The sequence below is a fragment of the Watersipora subatra genome, chromosome 7 (genome assembly GCF_963576615.1).
Source record: "Watersipora subatra chromosome 7, tzWatSuba1.1, whole genome shotgun sequence".
NCBI lineage: Eukaryota > Metazoa > Bryozoa > Gymnolaemata > Cheilostomatida > Watersiporidae > Watersipora > Watersipora subatra.
Genome location: NC_088714.1, coordinates 42,021,572 through 42,047,603, shown reverse-complemented (window position 1 = coordinate 42,047,603; position 26,032 = coordinate 42,021,572). Strand labels below are relative to the sequence as shown.

The following is a 26,032-nucleotide window of genomic DNA, read 5'->3' as shown; positions in this document are numbered from 1 at the left end:
TAAAACACTTTACAGAGTGTCAGGCAATAGTAGAGGTATATCACCAATATTACAGGAGCCAGCCAAATTTACAACTTGTTGAAGCATTGTAGCAGTCAACATACACCAGATCAGCAACCAGCATACCTGCCAACTCTCACGCATTGGGCGTGAGACTCACGCAATCACCCCAAAGAAAAAATGAGAAATGCGTGAGATTTTTGTCCCAATTTCCACAATTTTATACATACTATCATTGATACATCAATTGCCCCAAAACCAAATCTCACGCATTGCCCCACTCTTGGGTTGGCAGGTCTGGCAACGAGTCATTAGCGAGACAAATATTTACAACATTTTATTTAGTATATTTAAATATAGTTTACAACATCATTTTATTCTAAACAATGTCGTATTGTATAGTAGTAGAAAAATATAACGATTGTTCATGAACTGCAATACTGTATTTTACAAAAAAAGATTGGCGAAATGGCCGTAAAAACATAGCGTAGAATAGTAAATATATTTTGCTTTATGTACATTAGCTAATTAGTAGCGTTTTAAGATGAGGATTACTGCAAAATTAATTTCATGATGTTACTACTGATAGTTGTTAAATTATGGCCAGTTTTGTACAATTTATCACCGGACTTGGAATATTTTTCATGTATCATGGAATTCTAACATCAATGAGGATTGTTAGCTCACTGCAGGTATCCTGAAATAAATATCACACAAAAAATGATAAAAAAATGCAAAGTAAAACACAACCAACCAATGACAGTTGGCAATGACTCAAGGAGAGGTATAAAGGAAGGGCAAAATCAATGAGAAAGCAGTGAGCTGATGAGCGGGCGAGCCGGCGAGTGAGGCAAGCGCAGAGGGGAGGCGCAAAGAGAGAGAAAGAGAGAGAGAGAGAGATCTTAAGACTGGAGAAAACTAATAGAAGCCCGAGATGGCCAAGAAGTCGGCAGCAGACAGCTTGCCGAGGATCAACTCAGCTAGAAGGAGTGAAAGAGTGAATCGTGTTTGCTGCTTTCTTCTCATGAGAGAAGAGAGTTTATTCAGCCCCTGCTAATAGAAAGAACTATCACTGCACGCCTAGTAGACATGCACTCATTGAACCTATAAAGGTCATAACAACTTGGGCTAAGTATACAAGCATATTATTATTTTTCATTGGGCTAGTAAGTATTGACAGAATAATTGTTATTTTGACCTTTTAAAAAAAATAAGAGTTCACAGACAGACACTTGGAAACAAACCACTGGCCTGTTATGGTTGATTGTAAGATAATTACCTACAGATACTCAAGGCCTTTAAAATAAAATTTGCTCTAATCACGGACCCATTAGTTTGCTACTAGTTTGCTACTAGTGCTAAGTAAGATAATTGAAAAAGCTGTAAATAAACAGATTATGGAATACCTTGAGAGTAATTTACTGCTTAACGATGGGCAATATGGTTTTAGGAAAAAGCGCAGCACCAAGGATGCATTAATTAAATTGACTAATAATGTTTTAAAATCCTTAAACGGTGGTAAATGTGTTCTTGGCGTCTTTCTAGATTTTAGTAAAGCCTTTGACACAATAGATTATAACATATTGTACTCAAAACTCTACAATTTTAATTTTGACATCGCAATTAACGGGATCAAAAGCTAACTAACTGAACATAAACAACACACTATTAATGGTAACACTTTATCTTTCATACTAGATTTAACATGTGGTGTACCTCAAGGTTCCATCCTTGGTCCAACTCTTTTTTTAATTTACATAAATGATTTAACACATGTCCCCAATGTTTTCACACCTTTGCTCTATGCAGATGACACTAATCTCTTTTCCGAATCCTCTAACATCAACGAGCACATAGATTGTTTAAATGACGAACTTCTTGCTATTCAAAACTGGTGCACTTCTAACAAACTAACCTTAAATGTTGATAAGAATAATTTCATGTTACTAAAAAACCGCCAAAATAAATTTCATCTAGCTAACACTCATCCCTTTTTCATTTTCAACAAACCGATTTGTCTGACAGATCACACTAAATTCTTAGGTATTTTCATTAATTTTAATCTCACTTGGAAAAAGTACTTTTGGAAAAGAGTAATTTTTGGAGAGGAGGACGATGTACTCTTTGGAAAAGACCCTTATCAGGCTTACTCGAGCGCACATCTGAATATTTACCCCGCACACCTCTGCTTTTTTTATACAATTCCATGGTTAATTCCAAACTTTGTTTGTTTGTTTGTTTTATTTCACATTAAATCATGACATAATAAAATTATAGAAAATTAAGGTGCAATGTGGGCCTATATGCCCAGTAGCATGGCTATTCCAGGCGCAGAGCCCGAGTTAACAGATGAGATTGGTTGTCAATGAAAAACAGCATGGGTTATCTAAGTAATAGAAATCGGAGCAAATCTATCCCAGAGAGTCTAGCAAGTACTGCTTTAAAGCAGCTCTGAAATCATCATGGCCACCAATTTTCCTTAGCCAAATTGACAAGGAATTCCATGCTGATGACAGACAATAGGTAACTCGTCTATGGCCACTAGTAAAGGAGGAGGGTGGAAAAGGTCATGAAAATAAGGAATGACGAGGGTTATAATGCGTTGACAAGTTAGTTTGAGATTTAAATTGTGTGAAGACTAAAAGACATATTCTTAGTTGGTAAAATTGCTGTATAGGCAAAACACGAGATCTTTTAAACAACTTTGCATTGAGGCATGGGGCAATGCAGCTCCTAACCATCTTAAAAATTTAATAACACTTCAAAAGCGCATAATAAGGACCATTCACAAAGAAATCCCGCCTCACCCACACCAAACCTTTTTTTCAAATCATCATCCATACTACCCATCAGTTCACTATATTCATACTACATTATACTTTTAGCCCATCAATAATTTTATTGTAATTACATCCCTCGCACAATATATTAAACCCAATTCTCAGATTCCTGTCTAAATCTCCCACAATCTTTTTCCCGTGCAGGCCATCACAGGGTGGATTTCCAACAGGCCATTTTTTGGAACCAACTCTCCAAGTCTATTAAAAGCATAAAGAAGGTAGCAAGTTTCAAGAGAGAACTTAGGTTGCATCTTTTAACAAGTGAATAAAACCTAATTACCCATAAAAATTGGCGTTGATTACCCGATGACGACAAGCCCAACATCACGGCTAGCTATGCTATTGCGTATTATGGGCTTCATCACTCTTCCAGCTTTTTTTCTTTTACTTAACTAATTTTGTTGATGAAAATAAATCACAAATTGCCTTGTAATCCTAACGCTGCTTGTTGTGAGCATCGATAATTGAGCTCACTATTGGCAACAGTGCATAATGTCAAAACACAATTTCAAGGAAAATTGTAGTAGTACTCATCTGCATTGATTAGTTTGTTGGTTCAATTTTGTTTTATAGCAGCAGTCTGATTTTTGTGGAGCAGAAGTGCCACTTTGTCTGGGGTCAAAAATTTGTCTTCAAGAAATTGAATTTAAGGTCCAGAGTCTAACCATTACACATTGGACCTTAGAACCATTTAGTATTTTCACTCAAAAGAAACAAAAATACAGTGCATTGATTCATTATTGTTATTTTAAAATAATTGACAAAAAAAGAAATTGTATATTATTTAATGTTATAAATATTATTATCAATATAAAAAGCAAAAAATAAGTACATCCATATGTTTTCTCCCTTGACACATGGAATTATTGCCATTGAAAGACCATCCACTAAGGATACTGGCCATATATTGACATTGGCTACATGGTTTTGCTAAAGAATGGATAGCCTGCTCATATTTAGTATATGTAGTTATCTTTAATTGTGGCTTTGTAGTACACTACTGTGTGTACACTACATGAACACTACTTTTCTGTAGATTTATCCTTCAGATTCCAGCGTCTATTACTTGCAACAAAAATTCTTCTTGCAACTATGTATGGCCACGTATATGCCAGCCTTGGAAGTATGATATGCAATGAAAGACATCTTTTCCGATATAGCTTATTAGAATGTATTTATAAATTATGCTATGATTTCATTTCCATGCACTCATGTCTAAACAGTGATTTATACTTGTGCTAATCCTAGCTAGTTGTTGTACAAGGATGAGAGAGACCAAATTATAAAAACAGCATAGTCCTAGATGAACCAAACAAACTTAAATTGGCACAACTTTTTACATGCGCTTTCAAAAGAGAGCTACTACTCATCATGCCTTGTAGAGTTTAATTTTGAAACCTTTCCTATCTAAAACTTTCATAACATCTCACGAAGACTTACCAACTGCAGCCCAGAGTAAGTTGAAGTTTTGACATGGCATAAATTTAGTTTTATTTTCGTTTCAAAATTTTCATTTGTTAATTAGAACCAACTTTTTCCGTAATGAACTAACGCTAAACTGATGTGTAATGAATTTTATTCAGATTTGAAGAGTGCGTTTAATTGAGATCAGCATCCTCAAGCCTTTCAATGCAACATATTTGCTTTTAATATGAATCTAATCACCTATGGCTGCAATGAATGCAATCTATTGCCATGGCAATCTAGAGGTTACCTGAATGGGTAGTTAATTTGAAATATTTCTATGAAGTATGTTGTTTTTAGTGGTAGTTACTAACTTATATCTTGTCAAATGGAGCCAAAAGATAATCACATAAAATCCAATTCTATTTCTTGAAAATTAGAACTTGCGTTGCAAAATGGGCAAATATCTTCAAGCTTGAAATGTATGCATAGATCTTACTATCTGACTGAAATGCAGTACATAGTTGCAGATCTAAATACAGGACATACCATCTGGCTCACGATACTCAAGATTGGGCAATTTGATTTTATTTGCTGTACGCTTAGCGATTAAAAGCTTAGTGTAGCTTTGCTTGCAAATCAACGTTTACAATACTGTACACTTATTAACTGTGCCCTCTCATTTTGTTTTACCACTAGCAGTTATTTTTTCTGTGATCGCCGCATATCTACATTGTGTCAAAACGTCTCCAACATCATGTGTCAGTCATCCAATGCAGTAGGCAGTTTTATTGTAGCCGTACAATCGAGAGTAAACCTCCCTTCAGGTCATCTTGAAGCGCTCGAGACGAAGCCGTGTCACATGATTGTACAGAATTGGGCCAACAGCCCATTCGATTGGTTTATAACTACTTTTCTACAACATATTCTTACATCCTATCCTCAGACACATGACAAACACTGTTTTTTATTTCATGATACTGCATCCACCGTTGTATGTTTCAGTTTATGAGCTTTCTGTTACTATCTTCAGGTCACTATCCAGACTCTCCGCAATACAATTAAAATATAAACTTTCAAAACCCGTCTGTTCAACTAACTCAACAATTCCTGATTTCTGTCTTTCCATTCTTCTTTCATTTTTTTTGGCATGTAATAAAGAAAATCATTTTGTTGATTACCAATGCCAAATACAAAGTTATACATTCATGCAACTTTGATCATCTATGGTGGGTAATGGTAAAATGCCACTATTTCTGTATTATTCTGAACCTGGTATTAAAATAAATCCCTGTACATGTAGATCAAGCCACATATGACCTAGCGATCCGGCATTCAGTAAAAAAGCCTTTCGGTAGGCGTTGAAATATCCAGCCAGGGTGAACATGCTTGTAAATATTGATTGGAGAGACGCGTTTTAGATAGCAACAAACAACAGATACTGCACCTTCTATTCAAGTCGCCATTCACTGTGCTGAATAATTAACAGATCAAGTTTTAAAGGATTTGAGCCCAATTGAGCTAGAATACATCAGAGACATGTTAGGAGGGACAATAAAAGGATATGGTATAGTGTATGTCGTGCCTATTAGTTGGTAATACAGAGTGAGCCAATCATATGTTGCGAAAGGTTACTTCAGGAAAGTTGCAGGGCTCATAGAAGGCTTAGTGCATAAAATATGAAAAAAAGAAACCCTAGTAGCACCAAATAGTATTGTTACACAATTTTGATAAGAATGAATATTTTGGCCACAACATCGCCTGGAATAGATGCGGGCAAAAATGATTGTACACATAAATATTAAGTGTTTATGGAAATATATTAATGTATGTAAAAAATTGGGGCTGTGAAATATACGTATACACATGAGTGTACGGAGTGCAAAACTAAATATTATAATACTATAAATAGATAGGGAGTACGACAAGTGAAGCGTAACTACGGTATTGCAATGTGGGACAATCGAAGCATTAAAACGATGGTAGGAAGCTTTCTGTTGACTGATGAAGTCACGAAAACATCTCATACGCTATTTCAACCATTCAGATGGCACCCACTGTGGTACAACTTCGAGACGATTCACTTCAGCGAGAAGCTCTTGGAAGGCTGTTGAAATGTTGGAGTTGTTAATGATGAAATCGAAATAGTGGCTGTACTTTATCTCCATCTCCCTTCCCTTGTCTATAATGTTCCTGCAGTGATCCACCTGTGACAATGACAAATATTTCATCCTCAAAAACACCTGAGGGTCGATTTATAGAATCTGTCGAATTAAAAAGAAGTTTGGTGAGTTGAATACAACACTAAGATGACGTTAAATGTGTTTTGTATAATAGCTAGATGACTAAAGACTTGGTTGATTTGAGTGCGCTTTCTACTGACATAGGAAATATTCATGTTATAAAGTGAAAATATAGCATGAAATTTTTGCATCGCTCCCATCCTGGGTTTACCCATACTAGAAGCAGCAAACGACAGCGCATTGCGTGGAAACTACCTTTGTGCTAGATTCAAAGATATGCGTTGGGACACATCCATAGTCCATGAAAACTTCTAATTCTGAATCACTGTTGATTATGGTTACCGCCCATCTGCTACAGCTGTACATAAACCTAAGATATTCACTTTACTACAACCAACGAAAGTTGTTAATGAATTGGGGATAGTAATTGTTTGTTATAAATATACCAACTATGAGCGTCGTCGATCTCAAGAATTTTATTTACCTTAGACCCTTTGAAATGGGCTTTAGAATATACAAACTTTGGAAATTGACAAGCCGCAAGATTAAACCACTTGTTTTTTTGCGAAAATAATAAATTGTCTTTTGTTGTATCAGTAAAACCAAACTGAGAAACAACGACAATGCTGAACGAAAAGTATAACAAATTTTGTTTTAGAGATAAAGTAAATCTCAAATAATACTTGAGTTAACGCGCATACACATCGTTTATATTCATTTTTAGCCACTAGTAATTTTGGGGTTTGGTCTGGTTGATGTAATTGAAGATTATGCACCGTAAAGCACTAGACACTTCCATCGGCTGGTGATAAGTGAGCCATGTACATGATACGAGACTCTATAGTCAGTGCTCCGAAAACAAGTGACAAATTTATTTGAAATCATATATGATGTAATATAGAGGGTGCTTCTGACCGTTGGCTCCTTTCCAGAGCTTTTGGTTATGTTCTCCTTCAGTATATGCATGTTAGGGGCAGCAATGAAAACTACATATGGCTTCACATCAGAGACCCTCAGTGACTTGATTGCCTGTAAATGAGACAGCGCAGGTGTGATTTGAGCAGTTTAGCTTGCTAGTTCTGGTTAGCTATCGACGAGGTGAATTTGGATGCCAATACAGTACAACTCCCATAGACAAATAAATTTGATGGTTTTGCTAATTCGGCTTTATGCACTTTTATGTTGCCAATATCGACAGGGGCATCGGCGCGAAATATTTGTATCGGGTGCATCAATATGACCAACACTTAATATACAGGTGTAAAACAAACCGACTTGCGAGCACAATTGCTTGTATTCATTGTTATCAATAGCAAGGTTGCATGATGAATGGTGCAAACACCCATTACAAAAGGGTTTGGTAAGTTTAACTTAATGCATGATCCCAACTGGTAGACAGCGTTTATGATTATGTAAGAATCCATGGATCAGATGTTATTTCGATGACATTGCACAGTGCGCATACAAATGGAAAAAGACTGCTGCCACCATTATACATTTTTGACAACCATTAGCCCTATTCACCATTAGGTCCAAGGTAAATGAAGTTAGCAAATGCAGGTGAAAAGCAACCCTGTGTTGGGAACACTCAAAAAACATGAAACATGTGTGATTGGAGCGAAAAGCTACTATAAGTATTTCATATTAACATCAACTACAATAATAACACACAGCAGTAACATGGCCAAACACAACAGCAACGGGGGATGGTGTACCTGCGGGTGAAGATTCAATACGCATATCTTGCCCGAGTTAACGACTTGTCGGATAGATTCCAAACTCGTGCCATAGAAGTCTTTCTGAAAATGACCATGCTCTACAAACTTGTTAGCCCTGATGTCAGCCTCAAACAGATGCTTAGCAGTGAAGTAGTAGTCCTTTCCATCCTCCTCATCCTCCCTCCTCATTCTGCTCGTGTCTACCGTAAAACAGCGATTTAAAATCAGACACCCTGATGCTGACCAATGATACAACAAGAATAGCTCGCTTGAACAAAACAATTTTTGGAAATAAGTATAATTCAAACCAAAGGAGATGTTAGATTTATTTACAGTAAATTCATGTTGCTACGGTAACACAAAACTGAATACTACTTCAACGAATTTGAGGTGAGATAATAGATCAAAACAGATCATACTAAGCACGCTGAGCCCAATGAATTAGAATATAAAATTTCAGGTGTGACACATGGAGAGTTTTACACCATAATGCGCACTTTAAGCTTCCTAAACCTTAACTTTTTAAATATTTTGTTTGAAACATTTTATTATAGATGGTAGAAGATGAATTGATACAGTCTAATTTTTGCACAAGTGCATATATACTTATGGATACTTTGATATATCAGATCTGTTAATGTTTTGCTATCATTATGAAGTAACTCATTAGTTATTCAAGTTCATGGAAGCGGTAATAAACCATGGAAGATAAAGGTATGAAGTAGTGAGTGATCACTGTTTCCCTTCTGATAAATAATAAATAATGCTATGATACTTCGACTTGTGGAAAGATTTAGCACAGGCATTTCTAGAAAAGTTTAGGATTAAATTCTGTCTATTACTTTGACAACATACATAGTTAGAAATAATACACAAGAGCATAAAAGCACCCAAAGCAACTACCTTTGCAAAAGGCTGTTGATAATTTGAGCATATGCCACTTGAAGGGCACTAAAATACTACAGCAGACCAGATACAACATTCTATGTGTAACTCTGCTTGACGGATCATAAACTACCTATATTTTTTCTTCAAACACTAATAACCATGACATTCAATATCGGAGAAAGGTCTTACGAGGTATGGCTGCCGCAAATCTTTCCGAATCTGTTTCCAGCAGCCGTTGCCTGAGCTCCTTCCTTCCTACATCTGGTGGGCCAATCAAAACGATCGGTCGTTTTCTGTTTGGCTGAGGAAAATACTGTGTCACCTCCTCGTAAGTAAGTATGTCATCAGTGTCAACTAGAAAAAAGAACATAAATATTCACTCGTGTTGCAATCTGTACCACACCGTGACTTCTTGCCATAGTATTCTACATTGACCTACTTTCATCAGCATCACACTGCGACTTTTTCCCATAGTGTTTTACATTGACCTACTTTTATCAGCACCATACTGCAACTTCTTACCATAGTGTTTTACATCGACCTACGTTCATCAGCACTACACTGTGACTTCTTCACATAGTGTTTTACATTGACCTACTTTTATCAGCACCATACTGCAACTTCTTACCATAGTGTTTTACATTGACCTACGTTCATCAGCACTACACTGTGACTTCTTCACATAGTGTTTTACATTGACCTACTTTCATCAGCACCATACTAAAACTTCTTACCATAGTGTTTTACATTGACCTACTTTCATCAACACCATACTGTGACTTCTTGCGCTTTTTCTTCCCAGAAGGACAACAGGCCGTCTGGTTGTCAGCCTCAGCTGTCTCGGCAAGTATCTGTAGACGCAACTGTTCTCGATTTTCCCAGAAAAGCTTGCTAGGTACGAGGCCAGCCAGCGCCTGGTCTTCTTCGCCTTCTCGATATGCCTAAAATAAGAGGTCACAACTGACACAAAGGGAGGAAATATAATAGGTAGAGTAGCAGCAGCCATGAGCGAAGTACTTCAGTTGTAGAATACGCTAGATGTAAAATGGTCCAAAAAAAGCAATTTTGTATACATTGTACACTCCGGCATTTCTGGATCGGAAACAACTCCCAAACATTCCCAAGTTGGATACTCATGTTTAGGATAACAAAACTGTAAAAGGGGAGACTATACACATAAAGCTTGGTGATATCGTAAGTGCGTATTACGATGAGATTTACGAGATGATTTATATGCATTATATTGGATTCCAAACACATACAGTTACAACTGTACGCAAGTCATCGCACATTTTGTAATGATTGGGTCAGACGAGGGTAGGCAACGATGGAGTTGGGTAGGGCCCGTTGATAGATACGCTATATTTTTTATTAATACCATGCAAATAAACATTCATAAATACCATAACCTCTATTTGAACAACACCTTTATTTGAGTGCCACCTCCATTCAATCGCAAATTCGACAATCTTTGATCTCTACGAGCTGACAATAGCAAGTGATCAGTGGAAAAGTGTGCACCAAATAGTACTAATGATGACTCGGTTAAATCAATAATAATTAATTATTTCGTTGTTGCTGATCGTATCGCTGTCAGTTTTCTAACTTCAAAGCTTTACACTTTCTCTTAAAAACTTTGAAAGCAACATCATAGAAATAATTACCTGTTTCAGACTAATAGTAGTTCCTTGTTTAACGTGGTCTTGATATTTTGATGTATATAAAATGGTTTAGCAATTGCGATGGACCCTGTACTACTATTTTGAGCTAAAAGTTGTACTCGGCGCGTTTACGTGCAAGCTGAGACACTTGACTAAATATTTTTTTGTGCAAAGTGTTCTAAATGGCGACGCGTAAAAGTTTTACTCACCTATAAAATAGTTTGGACAATAATATCGACTAGTTCAACGAAGCAGAAGGGGAGTTGTGACCAGAAAACACCTTGGATAATATTGAACAACCAGAAGATGGAATGGGTTCAAACGAAAGCAACGATCAGAATGCGACTGGCCGAGTGAACTAAACAAATATATGACCCCGGCCGTCAGAATGTACAATGGTGCGGTAATTCCATTGTTCACAATAGCGGCTAAGCGTGCTTCACGCTATTATATGACTCACCGTCACTATTTTAGTAAACAGTGGTTTACAGTGCATTCAACCCTGCTCTTTCACATGGTCTTGTTTATTTTTGTGTCTGACCAATCATAAAGCCAGAATTGCCATTTAACTATACTCATATCGGTGGTTGCTATGGAATTTTTCATAACCCAAGATCATAAATATAGGCTCTAACTGCGGGTGCGCATGTATGTGGCCATTTCCTGTTTTAGTGCTTCAGGCTAGAACAAAATAAACAATCGCAAAAATTACGGCTAGTTGATGCTAGATGAGTATTTCTACTTAGAATCTGAGTCAGCTGCCTCAGATCATAGTGAAAGCGATGATGAGGATTGTGATAATAGGGCAACCTTAGAAATACAGCTGCTTACGCAATATGTGGCTGCTAACGATAATGCGAATTAATTAAATCAAATTACAGAGAATAACGATCAGCCTATCACTGCTGATAACATTCCCATTCTAGCTGTTGACATCAAACTAATAAGTGGGTGCAAATGTAGGGAATTATGCGCCAGTTTTATGTCATCTGAACAATTAAGCCTCATTAGAACTGTGTATCAAGGATTGCCGGAGGAAACATTGGATATGGTTGTGTTGGGACAAATTGCCACTAGCATAACAAACAAATCTCTCCAATGCGCTACAATAAATCTCTGCAGCGTACTCGTGCTACACTGTGTGAGTGTTAAACTACATAAAAAGAGCTCTAGACTGAATATTCACTTGATGAGTTGGGTTGATATTTTTGCATCACATATTTTCCGCATCGTTGACCTTACCACGACCTTCTGTATAGGTGGACAATTCTGAATACACTTCCAGCTCTTTGTTAAGTTGTTGGACTGTCATTATATGCAGTCATAGCAATATAGCTTGATGAGAAGTGCCCAGTTTGAAGCATACCCTTTTAATGAATATCTCCAGGACGGTGAGCTTTTAGCCACATATATTGTTAACTTTACCATGACCTTTGGGAGGTCAACCGTCAATCGAATTGGAATAAAAATGCAACGATCATCTGTTTCAAGGTTTTATTGTGAAGAATGCCAAGTTTCATTAGTATAGGTTGAGATTAAGTGGTTGGTTGCTATGGCATTTTGATTTGTAAACAAATACCATGATTTACAGTTCATGAATCACCAACTTTATCCTGCTTAAACTCAAAACAACAGTTTTAGTTCATCACGAGACCTTCTCTACTGAATCTTGCATAACCTGGGCATAAAAAACCCGATTTAAAAAATTTAAAATGCATTAAAATCCTCAGAATTTGCTGATTTTAAATCTTTAAATAACTCAAAAATGTGGTTTTAGCACGATTTTACATTCTGACTGCCTGGGTCACATATATTTGTTTCAAAAATGTTTAACTTTTCTTTTTGCGAGTATTATTAATATGGTTTGTTTATATCAATTGTTCTTGAATATATATTTCTAGCGTTTTATAGATTATTATTATATACCTTATAAATTTGCAGATTTATAGCAAATTATTTGAAGGCATCATTGCCGTTATTTAAACTCGGCTTTTGATGGATCGATGCAGATAAATTAAATCTTAAGTCAGTTTTTGCAGCAAACATATCAATCAGTGCAATGAGCTTTTATGTAGCATTGCTGAATATAGTAATAAAATAAAAATACGCCGTAAATTTAAAATGAAACAAAAAATTTCATTTTAAATTTCATTACAACTCCAACCAGTTGCAACACCAGGTTATAAGATCATGATAGGTCAAGTGCAAGCAATGTATATCAACTGGTAGAAATATTTTTCAGCTTCCCAATGCATATTTAATTAGAAATCTACGACAAGTTGAAAGTAAGGCATAGCCGACTTCTTACATCTAAAAGGGTTAATGTCGCTCCACCCGGGGAAAGTGCAAAATATAGGCGATGTTCGCATAGCCCATAAAAGGGTTAGATTTAGCTTCCCAAAAATTCTGAAGAGTCATTTGAAATATACAATACCACCTTCTATTTGAACGCCATCTCTAATAAAACGCCACTATAGGGAAAAGGTTGAAAAAGAGAGCACCATGGCATTCAATTAGAGGTTTTATGGTAGTTATATATAAGTTTATCCCCAACAAGACAATGATATGTTTTACTTCTTAAAAGTTGCAAAACCCTGTCGAATTTTCTTTAAAAAGAGTATTTGAGAGCATTGCAAACAAAAATCATTAACAATTATCCCTCAGTGAGTCGATACAGAGGTATGCTATAGAAAGTCGTAGAATGCTCAGCTGAAATACCAAGACAAGAGCTGGGTGAAAACAAATGAGGCAAAAGTTAGAGATTTCTTGAGCATACCTGCCACCAATTGGGATCTTCCTGGTTGATGACATGCAGAATGTCTCCAGTTGTGAAGGAGACTCCTAGTTCTTGACAAGGAATAAACTGGTCCTCTTCTGGATCATAGTCGAACAGGGCTCTCACTGATGTCTACTGACACAAATAAGAAAAAAAAACAGAGAGGGAATTTAAAAGTTCTTTGAGAGAGAATGTTGGATATTGATAGTAACAGTTGGTGCTTAACCAACAGTTGAAGGGTGTCCTATTTCAACAAATACTGATCATTTCCAAGAACTATTGCAAACAAAGAATTTGTTAGAAGCATGGAGTAAGTTTAATTGCTGCACAGAATGCAACATTATTTTCTGTATCCAATATTTTCATATGTTGTTCATTTTTGATCAAAAATAGCAGAGTAACCAACTTTTATTGATAAAATGTGGGTGTGCTGTGTACTGTTATCGAACTGACTCTATCCCGGTATGTTAGAGGAATAGTTTTAATGACATTTCACATAAGTTACACTAATTTTATTATTATTAATCTGCAACAAGGCATTTTAATACAAAATAATCAATATCTTTAATTAAATTGAAGCCAGAATACGCAAAGCAACTCGTTAGCAGGATCATACCAGACTTCTTTTAAAACAAATGCTTTAACCCTGGAGAGCCCAAATACAGAAAACCATCAGTATATTTTTTTCTTTTGGTTGTAGGCTGTTATTTTAGGCCTACTGATGGTAATCCATTTATTATTTTTCGCATTTTGTTTATTTCGATGAAAATAATTTTTGTAACATATATGTAACATTGGGTCATTATGTCTTGGTTGGTCAGCATTTAAAGCATGTAACAATGGGTTTTACTAGCCTTTATTGAACATATCAATAATCTTTATAGAAAACTTGACTCAGCATGAAATAATGTAACAAATTCTGGTAAAACAATTCTGGTTATGACAGTGTTACAAATGCAAAACAACAGTTCTCAATGGTGATAGTCAAAAAAGCAATTTCGTCCTTCAGTGAAGCACAACTTCACTGCACATTTGGAGCATTGTGTATTAGTGAGATTAATAGAGCAGAGCTTACATCTTCCTCTCTTACTGTCTTTTAGTGGCCAGTGATCATGATTATCATGACTGGTGTCATAGGAAGGCCGGGTTTGCCGTTTTGGAGTTACCACAGTTGAAATACAAGATGCTTCTGAGGGCCGACCCCGTTTACGTTGAGCAGCAACGTGCACTAGACTGTTTGCAAGTGTTGACTGGAAGTGACGCTGAAGAAGAAGATCATCTTTTGGCAGTTTCAATAGTGAATGCTCTCTACGATACATATTCCACGCATTTACCAAAGCAACATTGACGAAGTGCCAAAATATATACATATACCACCGCCTAGATCGCATTTTGTACCTGTACTTGGCCAAGTAAGAATCAAGCAGATCAATTCCCCCCATATTACGGTTATAGTCACCTATAACTGATGGCATGGTAACATCTTTTTGTTGTTTAGTAGTTTTGTCCCAGCGTTTAGCAGAGACAACTGGCTCACAGCCAGTCAGGGTGGAAAGCATAGTGACAGCACGATTATCAAACCAGCGTACAGCACTGATGTTGTGCGTTCTTTCAACTCTTTCATCACTAGCTCCGCGACCTTGTTTTTTAAGTTCTTTTTCAGATTTTAACTCACATTTTCCCATTCTGTTTTGTCTCACTGTCCCGGTGTAAAACATACATTTTTTCTTTAGCTCAACCATCAATGGCAAGCTTGTGAATAAATTGTCGGCATATATTTTGTAATTTCTGCCAGTTTCCAGTGTTGAAGTAAGCATCATCACAACATCCCCTCCTTGCCCAAGTTTGGTCCTTGTACCACTTCCTCCTTGGTAAACATCAAAGTCATAGAGCATTCCAGCTGGATCTGCTCGACCCCAAATTTTGAACCCCCATGGATGAGGCTTGCCTTTGATGTATTGCCGTATGGAGCTAGTTTTTCCCCTGTAAGCACACATCATTTCATCAATGCTGCAGTGCTCGGATGGAGTGAGCTTGAGACAGTTTTCACGCATCTTATGTAACCAAGGCCTCAGCTTCCACAACCTGTCTTTCTTTTTAGTACAATCAGACACAGCCATGTTGTCCACAAAGTGTAGTGTTCGAAGAATTTGCTGAAACCGGTTGCGACTCATTACACTAGCTACCGGATCATATCGAGTGTTAGCTGCCCAATATTGCCGAACTCCATCCATGCGAACTAGGCCCATGTGAAAGTACATGCCTAAGACTTGCTCAATTTCTTTAGACGTAGTATTGATTGAAACTCCATTCTTCTGGACGCTGTACATATTTGTTTGATTCACTATGTTTTCAATCATTTCTTGCGTCACAAACCTTTGAAAGTAACCAAGGGGAGTGTCAGTTTTTTGGCTATCAGGAGCAGCAACTTTTGTTCCAGTAAATTGACTATCAGGAGGTTTGAACTTTCTGTTTACCCATGTAAAAACTGGCGTTTCCATGTTCTCGGTAGACGATTTTGTCAATATTTTAGCAAGCGGTACATTCTCATCATCATCACACTCTGAATCTTCCTAAAAAGCATGATAATGTTTTATTAGTAAAGATATTGCAGTGTGGTAACTATTACAAAGCTTAGCTATAGTGCCTGCCATTTTATTACTGCTTTGTACAAGTTATTGTAAAACAAACTGCAAGAAAATAGATACTAGTGAACTACTAAGCTTCAAACTCACCTCTTCGTTCAGTTCATCTGGTCTAAAGTCTTCATCAATTTCACTGTCATCACCTCCACCATCTTCACTTTCATTACAATCAATACTTTCCAAAATGTCAAGAACTTTGTGATGATCAAAGAGATGCTTTGAGTTGGCCATAGCTGAAAAATAGCATTTGGCAACCCTAGTCAAAATTTTAGCCACTAAAGCCCATTGTTACACTGGCGTAACATGGTATAGGAGTATCATTACAACATGCTCAGCAAAGTTATTATTTTCACAAATTGAAATTTTTAGGTGTATCTACATCAACTGTATACAAAATAATTAATCATTAACAAACTGGTACTCACCTTGTGTACAGTTTTGGGAAAAAAGAAGAAGCTGTTCTATTGTTCAAAAGCCATGCTGGAAGCCATGTTGGTTTTTTCAATAGGATCATGGGAAGTTACTGTCCAATCAGATTGCAGTAAGTTTGTTGATTAACTAGCACATGGCACTTTATGAAAACATAAGCATGAGCTGATGGAAAGCATTGCTAAGTCCTGATTTAAAGGTACAAAGTTCATGTTACATATATGTTACAATGGGCTTTCCAGGGTTAACTAAAAAACATGAAAATCAATTGAATAGCTCAAAAGATACATGAAGAAACATTGAGAATTTTATTCAAAAGTAACACGCTTGTCATAAATTCATTTTAAACTATGCATCCTTGTAGCTTTCTACTCATCTTGGCCTGATTCATATGGCAAGCAAACGATCTAGCAACTGGCCCTTAGAGAGGGATGAGCCTACGTACCTTGCGCTCTTGCATGTCTCTTGAGTACCTCTGGCTGCCACTAGGCACAAGAACAAATTCGAGTTCACCTGTCATGCCTGCGAGCAGATCTGAAACTTCATTAATCGTCTTTCCTCGCATAGGAATGCCATTCACTTCGAGCAGCTCATCACCCTCACAGAGTTGCCCGCTCTTGTCAGCAACACCCCCTCGAACTATCCGACCAATTATAACTGACTCTCCTTCATTTTTGACTGTTGCTCCCTGAAGTACAATAGCAGAGTGACTAACTAAAATTACTCAACTAATTTACAAGCAAACTAGCGAAACCTCCCCTCAGTCTAGTATAACAAGCATCTGCATCTATCGCATTTTTCAAAGTTGGTCGTATACATGTGTGTTTGTATGTGTATATGTGTGTATGCGTGTCCAGCTATAGCTATTATTTTAGGATTGAGCCCACGCGTTACGACGCCTGTTAAGAAATATTGCAGGAACTAAGTATATGCAACACGGTGCTTCTTCATCTTTTTTCGTTAGGGCAAATTTGTTCTGCCACGTCGGTATCAACAATAATTTATCTCGAACTTAAAATTTGGCGATTTGTGCACCGATTATATACGTTATTAAAAGATATACGTCGCTGAACTCGCCATGGCGAGTTATCCTGGCTTCCGATATATCGGATAAATAATAAAATTTTTGTTAAAAGTTTGAAGTTAACTAGAATACAAACTAACACTTTTTTCAAGTATTTGTTTAGTAAACTAAATTGATCCAAGTTAGATCCAGCATTTATGTTGCACGTCTGTCTCGAAGATAAGAGCTCTCCATGTACTACATTGTAATGTTATACTATCTTGCAGATCATAACCACAAAATGCACTAAAGTCATTGTAGGTACCTATAGTTACTAAGGTTAACATACTATTTTATTACTATTTTTAATGATGATGATTTTTACCAGGAGTTGTTTGCATTAGAAAATGACTACGGGTTTTTATACCATTCTATGTACGTTTATAGCCTACGATATTTTCGAATGCCAACAACTGCATGCGAAAATGGGCATGCCCATTTTTGCATGCCAACACTAAAATCATATAACTGTATACCAAATAATTTTTGATTGTATTCATAGCCAAATAGACTATAGTGATTTTACATTTAAACACCTTTACATTTTTATTTTCCCTTCTAATTTTTATCAACGAAACACTTCTTTCAAGTTAAGAAATTTTAAACTTACAGTTGTTTGAAAGCCTTTACAGTTGTTTTATTTATGTTTAATTTAGTTGTCCTGTACAAAACCTTTTTCTCACGATATGAAGTTTGAAAGTCACAGTTGTTTGACAAAATTTGAAAACCTGTACAGTTGTTTTTATTTTCTCTCTTAATTTATTTCAACTACACAAAACACTTCTCTCATGATATGTAGTTTGGAAGTTAGAATGGCAAATGTCGTTATATGTTAAATACAAATCAACTTTATGTCGAAAGACGTTTGTATTACCCGTGCAATGCCGGGTAGCACAGCTAGTCCATATCTATTAAGCACGGAAATAATTCTGCTATTTAATATAAGACATTCCAGGCAATGGGCAGTATGGAATTACTATGGCATCTCACTTAATCTCTAACAATCAATTTTGACTAGAAATACATTTCTCTTCTGAACCTAGTTCCTCCATTTTACAAAATCGCACGAGTTTTACATAAAATGACATAGCTTGCTACCACTGAAATTGTAACTACTAAACAATGTAAATTTGTAATCTTAAAGATGGTAACTAAATCTTAAAAAGAATCGATTACAACAGAACTAACACAAAACGGCCTGACCAGCTCTATCTTTACAACAAACTTCTATGACTTTGGTCCATAAAATAAACATCACTTACCAGTGGGTCAGCTGTTTTGCGCACATGAATGATGTCTATTTTGGATTCTCCATACTGGTCTGCTTTCTCCACAGCGCTGACCCTACTAGAAGAGCTAACAGGGCTAACAGGACTCTGGGTATCAGCGGAAATTGTTGAAAGCATGGCTTGATGACCTCTAGGTAGCAGCACCTCCTAGCAAACAAGCAATACAATGATTCACATTGCGAGATACAAGTAATTCCCAAAACTGGCAACTGCCAGAGTTGTAACATTCGGACTAGATTTACTGGCTGAGACTGAAAAGAGCATCACAATTGTGACAGCACAGACAGTCAGTGAGAACCAGGCAAACCAAGCTCAGGAATGGTATGAAGAAATTACCTTTCAACTCTGATACAATGCTACGCGCTTTCTGAGTCACCAATAGCATACACAATAGTTGATGTTTTCATGCACCGCCAGATAAATGCAAGACTGAGAAGTAAATTACACGACTGGATTTCGTAAAAATTGAAACAAACTACAGTCAAACATGGATAACTCGCCCTCGGATAGCTCGAACACATGGTTAACTCGAACGGTTTTGTTTGGTCCGTTCCCACGCAATGATAAATTACTTCAGATAACTCGACCTCAACTCCGTTAACTCGAACAGTTTTTTGCCCAACGGCTACCGAGACAGTTGTTATAGCTTTAGAAACTCACTTTATTCCAAGTCATAGAGATAACCCTCAACTTTTAGTAGTTCGTAGGCGTTGTTATTACCATCATCGCCAAAATATTTTTGTCAACGACTTTTCTAAAGGTTTGGTGAAATTTGATTTTTACCAAACATCCGCTTAGCGATGGTCCTACGAAGGCAAGGAAAAGCGAGGTAACCTTCACACAAACTTCAAGAAAAATCGGCAAAATTGATCGTGGGTAAAACGCTCAAAAGAAAAAGATGTCTTTTCTTTTGAGCATTTCAACAACGATCAAGTTTTGCCAATGTCAATCTAAAAAACATCCCGGCAATAACATCACCTCAAACAACAAACCAATCTCAAGTGATAGAAAAATCTCTATACTTTTTCATGAAAACGTTTTAAACTTTACATTAGAAGCATTTAATTTGAAACAAGCCATTCATGTTTTTGATTTATATTATAGTTTGTATATGGACATGTATCTACTAATAAATACATGGACTTATGACAGTGCTCTGATAACTTGAACGCTCTGATAACTCGAACACTTTCACTCGGTCCCGTGAAGTTTGAGTTATCCATGTTTGACTGTATTTTACTAAAAGCTTCCTGAACTAGAAAGAAATGACTGATTTATTTTATATATTAATTCTATTTAGACTTAGTTCAAGATATACAACCTTAGCTATTAACCTAAATAATTCTAAAAGCGATATAACCCTTCAATATTAAATATAGGTAAAATCAAGAAAATATTTAATTTAGTTTTAAAATACTTGAGATATCTTTGTAGTTACTAAAAGTAAAGTTTGATTAGAAAATAAAATATTGAGAATCTTGCTCAAGCAATGTAAAGTACAAAGCTTGAACTACAGTCATACCTTGACATACGAGTGCCTTGACATACGAAAACATTGAGATCCGAGTAGCATTTTGAGCAAGATTCTTTTTGGAGATACAAGTAATCTTTGAGATAAGAAGCATACAAGCCAGTTCTCGATGGCTACTATATAGTCAAGTATGTGAGGGACCGTTTTCGAGAACAGGATCGCTTGGTCTTCCTTGTTGAATCAGTTTGTAAAAAGTTTTTAAAAGGGCGGCTAAAAGTTATAGTGAACGAGAAGAAAACAGCGCCAAACCGGAAACAGATAAAGGAAAAATTAAAACAACAACAATAAAGCAAGTTTAACAAAAGATTAAAACTTAGCTTTAAGTGTATCTAGTAAGCTAAATTAAAGTAAAATTCAATGTTTCTGTTACGTAGCATCAAAAACGTGTGCCGAACGCGTTGCTATCAAGTCTCTGAGACCGCCGTTAGCTACTACTCTGTGTCGAAGGTGAAAACTTAGTAGTGTTCGTAGTACTGTCACATTTTATTGCAGATTCTAACAACTGAATAGGTATTTGTTACATTTTTAGCGTATGTACTAAATTACGATTAAAAATCGTTTTTCCACCAAAATATTCTGTCTTTTTGTGCTTTGTTCATAGTGTGGTAACAGATTAATTTGTATATATCGTAAGACCTTTATTTGAACGCCATGGTGCTCTATTTTTCAACTTTTTTCTTAGACAAGGCGCTTTATTAGAGATGACGTTCAAATGAAGGGTGTCATTGTATTTTTCAAACACCTCTTCAGAATATTAAGAAAACGGATTTAACTCTTCCACAGGCAAAAAGAATGCCGCCTGTATTTTGCAGACTCCTTCAGGCGGTTCGACATAAACCCTTTTGGATGCAAGAAATTTGCTAAGTTACGTTTAGTTTATCGCAGATCTCTTAACCAATATGCATGGGGAAGCTGATGCATGTCCCTAGCAGTTGATATCTATTGCTTGCAATTAAACTGCGTTGCAATTTGGTGACGCTTTCAAGTATTTTATTTCATTCTAAATGGCGTTCAAATAAAGGTGGCATTCAAATACAAGTTTTACAGTAGTTGTTTTATATAGGAAATAATGCCTTGAAACACGAGTTAAGTGACATATGAGCTCAATTCCACAACACATTAAGCTCCTATATTGAGGTATGACTACATTGCTGGTGTTTTGTTTTCGGTTATTTAAAAATATGCGAAAAATCTGTTCAAATTTTAATAGCTTTGGAAAGAGTAGATGCTAACAGATCTTATTGAGAGCAGTGGTAATAAAATTGAACAAAACTGTTACGGATCACTCAAGAGATCCGATTCATTTCACTATATCTGTAAGGGTTCATACTTCAGATATTTCAAAACAGTGTTGGATAGCATGCGTATCTATGATGGCAATACAGCCAAGGTTATATATATATATCTCTAACTACTCTATAAAATAATCTAAGGTTTTTGTATTGTTAATCTGAATGAGAACAATAGTCGCCATTTTAAAACATCAAATTATTGAGCAAATATATTGTTTTACACGTCAATCTTGGCTTCACTGACAAGCGCAAACAGGTGACCACTTGAAGATCAAGTTATTTACATTGTGCAATGCATTGTAAGTGTTAAGGATCGACGAGACATTGGCTGTTAAGCGGTAAGCCAGATGATCACACGTCGATCGTCGATTCGTATCTATTCAACCACACTAACCTGCTTAATAATTTTGTCCATTTTTATTATTGTTAATAGATTATTTCTTTAAGGAGACACATATAATGTAATCATTATTATTGCAGTTCACCATCTCGGACATTAACTGGTACAGAGGGTGAGTCAATGATTAAAATCCTTGTTAAACTCCTGGGTACCTCCCTCAAGACAATGAATGGCCATGATGAGTGAGAGAACAAGAAGTTGATTCCTCTGCAAAAATTTTAGTCCGAGGCCCACACTCTCGCGACAGCGAGGCCTCAAATTAAAATTTTTGAAGACTGGGCGAATTTTTGAGACTGGGCGAATTTTTGAAGAGAATTTTTGAGACTGGGCAAAGGTGAAGGAATCTCTACCTTTGGCTAAGTACTGAGCAACTATGATAATAGTATTATAGAGTGAAACAAGACGAAGTCAAAGAGCCTACCTTGAATGGAGGTCGCAGGAGAATATCTCTCAGTTGCATAGCTTGTTTAGACTCAGACCTCTGAATTGCTGCGTAGACATCAGGGGCTATTGGCTGGGGCGGCGAGGAAGTCGGCTTATCACCCTTTTTAGCTTTCGTAACCTGCATGCAGAAAGACAGACTAAAATGGCTTTTATGCAGTCCAGCCTAGATTTGTATTGGCAACTGAGATGTGAATGGAAAGAGAGACTTGTTTTAACTGTGTGAAGCAGCGTTCAATAGGGCAGGAAGGAAGATCTAAACTCGTCACGCTCTGCTAATAAACTGAAAAGAGCATCTAGTTGTAACCTTTTGGTAAGTAGCGTTTAACCAAAGAGTAACATGGCAAGCTTCAAGTTAATCCTTGGACTGACGCAAAGCAATGCATACTTATCAGATATTTGAGAGAAAGCCACATTCAACCACAACACACAGCTATGAGACTTCTGGTGCATTTACAGTACACCAAAAAGCATATGCACAATTCTTTTCAAAACTAAGATTGATTGGAGCAAATCTTCAAGGGTTAGCGAACCAGACATCCTAACAGTCAGCGACAGTGTAACACCGCTTGATTAAAGGGACAATGGCTTATGTCTACGGCAAGTGGTAATTGTCAACCTGATTGTAGAGAGTAACGGAGTCCTGGAACTGGACATTGTTAAATAGATTGTTCATGACCCTCAGCTCATTTGAGTTGTTGCCAAGCTTAGCTCTGAGTGCGTGTAGAAGGTTCAGTATCTGCTGCGTACCTACAACAAAAAACTATTTTAGTCTGTCTCTACTACCAACAAGGCGTTTACCTACTGCCTCCTAAAACTAACCATTATTTTAAGTAAAAAACAGCAGGCCATTGTAACAATCTGTGATTTGGGAGAAATGACAAAAACCATACAAGGTAATATAAATGATAGTAAACAAGACGAGAATCACTTTTAAAGCTGATGTCTGCAACCTAAAAGCAAAAGGCTACGAAACCTGTTGTAATATGAGACAGCTTTGATCAGCAAGTGAGAAGCCGACTTACTGACAGCCTTGCCGACGTCGACACGCGCAGACTCGAGCCACTTAGTCTTGTCTGAAACAGCTTCATTCATGCTCGCATACTCTCCACCATCCCTGTCAAATGCCTTGTTCACAAATCCATCTGGTGATGCACTGTTGCCATTAGCAGCTCCAGAGCGCTTTTCCAAATTTTGAAGTTTTTTTGACTCCCTTAAGCTTGCTCTCAGAAAGTCTTGTTCTTTTTGCAATCTGATAAATACAGAGAAATAGATCTGCTAGCGCTAAACACAAGATTAAATGTCTGGTGTTAGTCCCTTTTCATTCTCTACCAACTTTCTCATAATCTATTATCAAAAATGACCTGAAGGTGATGCCTGCACTACTAACCTGAGTTCTTGATCCTTACGCGCTTTTATATCATGTTGATATTTCTTCAATTTTTCTTCTTTGCCGCTGTTTGTAAGTCTTGGCCTCTCCTTAGGGTGAGGCACAAAGCTAGATGGTACATCAATAGCCATCTCTCTGTGGGCCAAAGAGTCGTCTCCCCGCATGTTCATCTCACCCTTGCTATAAGTGGCAATGACACTCTATTGCAAACATTCATTACTAAATAGCCAGTCATTACTGGGGAACAAATTAAAGGTAATGGTTCGTACTGCTTTGCTGTCTCTCGGCTCCAAAGAATAGATGCTGGTTCTAGTACAGATTTGTGAGTAACTCAAATATTGGCAGTGAACTTACATGAATTATAACTGTATGACAAAAACTTGCAAACTTGTATGCAAAAAATGTTAATAAGACAACTAATTAAACATATGTTAATGCACTAAGCGTTATAACACAAATTGAATTTTCTTCAAAGCATTTCTCAGTAGTGAAAATATGTATTATAGTTTACGAACAATTCTCATGTAAATCTGATTGATTTGAGAGCTGGTCCATTTGAAACCAAGCATCTGGAATATTTCAGTGATTCAAACACTAGTGAATACACGAAACATACCTGTAGTTAACACTTCCATTGTGTGCCTGCATCTGCATCATTCTTGCAACACCAAATTTAGCCAATTATTCTAAAAAGATCAGTAGCTAGTCATATAAGAATTTGGCTGCATACAAAAGAATGACAAGCGATGGAATGACAAGCAATAGAATGACAATTTCCAGTGTGGATTCATAAGAAACTTGACAGAGATACTGCAGCACAATAGGAGGCAAGCATGAGATAAAATAAAAATGCTTTGCACTTTAAGATACTAATAATACATAACAATGATGAAGAATCGGTTACATGATCGGAGTGTAACGTTTTTGTCATCTGACGTCATAGGCTTCCTTCACTAAAGCTCAGGCTGAGTGCACACACAAACTTTTGCTTTATTGCTGACAGCTCTTTAAACAGTTCAACACTCATTTTCTCAACTCTATCCGTGCGTCTCTAAACACCAAAAATGCTGTTACATCTAGCTAAAATATATTATATCTGTTATACACTGCTGACCTACAAAAGTTTTGATCAAATTCAATTTAACCCAATACCAACTTACGCAGCATACTCGCCACCATATTAATATGTTTTACGTATACAAAAATCAGCAATGAAAATAATATACACAATCAGATCATAGCAAAGGTCGATGAAGACTCAGAATGCTAAAAAAAAGTTGTTATGACCATTACAAGTCAGTCCTTTAAATACAACATGGCTACCATCGCACCCATAGAAGTATCTCCCTAGAACGCGGTAACGAGAAAACCCTAAAGCCCTCCCCTATCGTAATGGAACCCGAAACGGCTATCAAAACAGCGACTAAAGATAGTGCTATTTGCAAGTAACCAATTAACATGGAGCTCCGGTATCTACGTACTGTCGTGCAATAGGCTGGGTGTCGACGTCAAGTCCAATTATCTTAATCTTATCAAAGAAAAAATCTCAAATAGTCAAACGATTTTCCACTAATGATATGGTTGTATTGTCAAGCCTAAACAAGTTCAATTGAATTCACAAAAATGATCAATCAACATTTTTACCATCTTGCGATCTGGTCAAATTTCGACTCCTTTCGTAAGAAAATAATAATACATGTATAATAAAGCCATAATAAATGTTAAAGGATGAAAAAATTGTTTTTGTTTTAGTCCAATAAACTACAATGTTAAAATGAACAAATATCAATTCTCTTACAAAACTTTCCTGCTTGATAAGGTTGGGCAAGGTTGGGCTATTCTGATTGTTCATAAATATGCGAACAATAAAAATCGGTAAACAGAAGAAGAATAAAAATTATTAATATTTCTTGAATCGCTAGAATTAACGGCAAACTAATAAAGTTTTCTAGATAGCTCAGGGCTACGACGTTTTGAGTTGGGTACCTTTCGTTTGCGAATATTCATACGATGAACTAAGGC

General features: G+C 36.6%; 1 protein-coding gene across 1 annotated transcript; it reads right to left on the bottom strand.

Annotated features, from left to right (window-relative positions):
• Nucleotides 1-5,799: 5,799 nt before the first annotated feature.
• Nucleotides 5,800-25,835, bottom strand: LOC137399194 (protein PALS1-like). The gene is made up of 14 exons (XM_068085189.1): nucleotides 25,809-25,835; nucleotides 24,627-24,696; nucleotides 24,011-24,190; nucleotides 23,646-23,872; nucleotides 23,240-23,370; nucleotides 22,601-22,741; nucleotides 18,930-19,103; nucleotides 17,050-17,292; nucleotides 13,531-13,662; nucleotides 9,851-10,034; nucleotides 9,283-9,447; nucleotides 8,203-8,405; nucleotides 7,403-7,516; nucleotides 5,800-6,451 (listed from the first exon to the last, which is right to left on the bottom strand). The coding sequence occupies exons 2-14, from the start codon at nucleotides 24,665-24,667 to the stop codon at nucleotides 6,275-6,277; spliced, it is 2,112 nt and encodes a 703-aa protein (XP_067941290.1). The 5' UTR covers nucleotides 24,668-24,696; nucleotides 25,809-25,835; the 3' UTR covers nucleotides 5,800-6,274.
• Between the last annotated feature and the right edge of the window lie 197 nt (nucleotides 25,836-26,032).

Bases quoted from the DNA above. Each gene is read 5' to 3' on its own strand.
- LOC137399194 (XM_068085189.1), bottom strand. From the start codon at position 24,667: ATGATGCAGATGCAGGCACACAATGGAAGTGTTAACTACAG. The intron at 13,663-17,049 runs GTACGTAGGCTC...TTGTGTCAGTAG, and splicing joins GAGACATGCAAGAGCGCAAG to ACATCAGTGAGAGCCCTGTT. The intron at 10,035-13,530 runs GTATGCTCAAGA...CTCTTATTTTAG, and splicing joins AAGATCCCAATTGGTGGCAG to GCATATCGAGAAGGCGAAGA.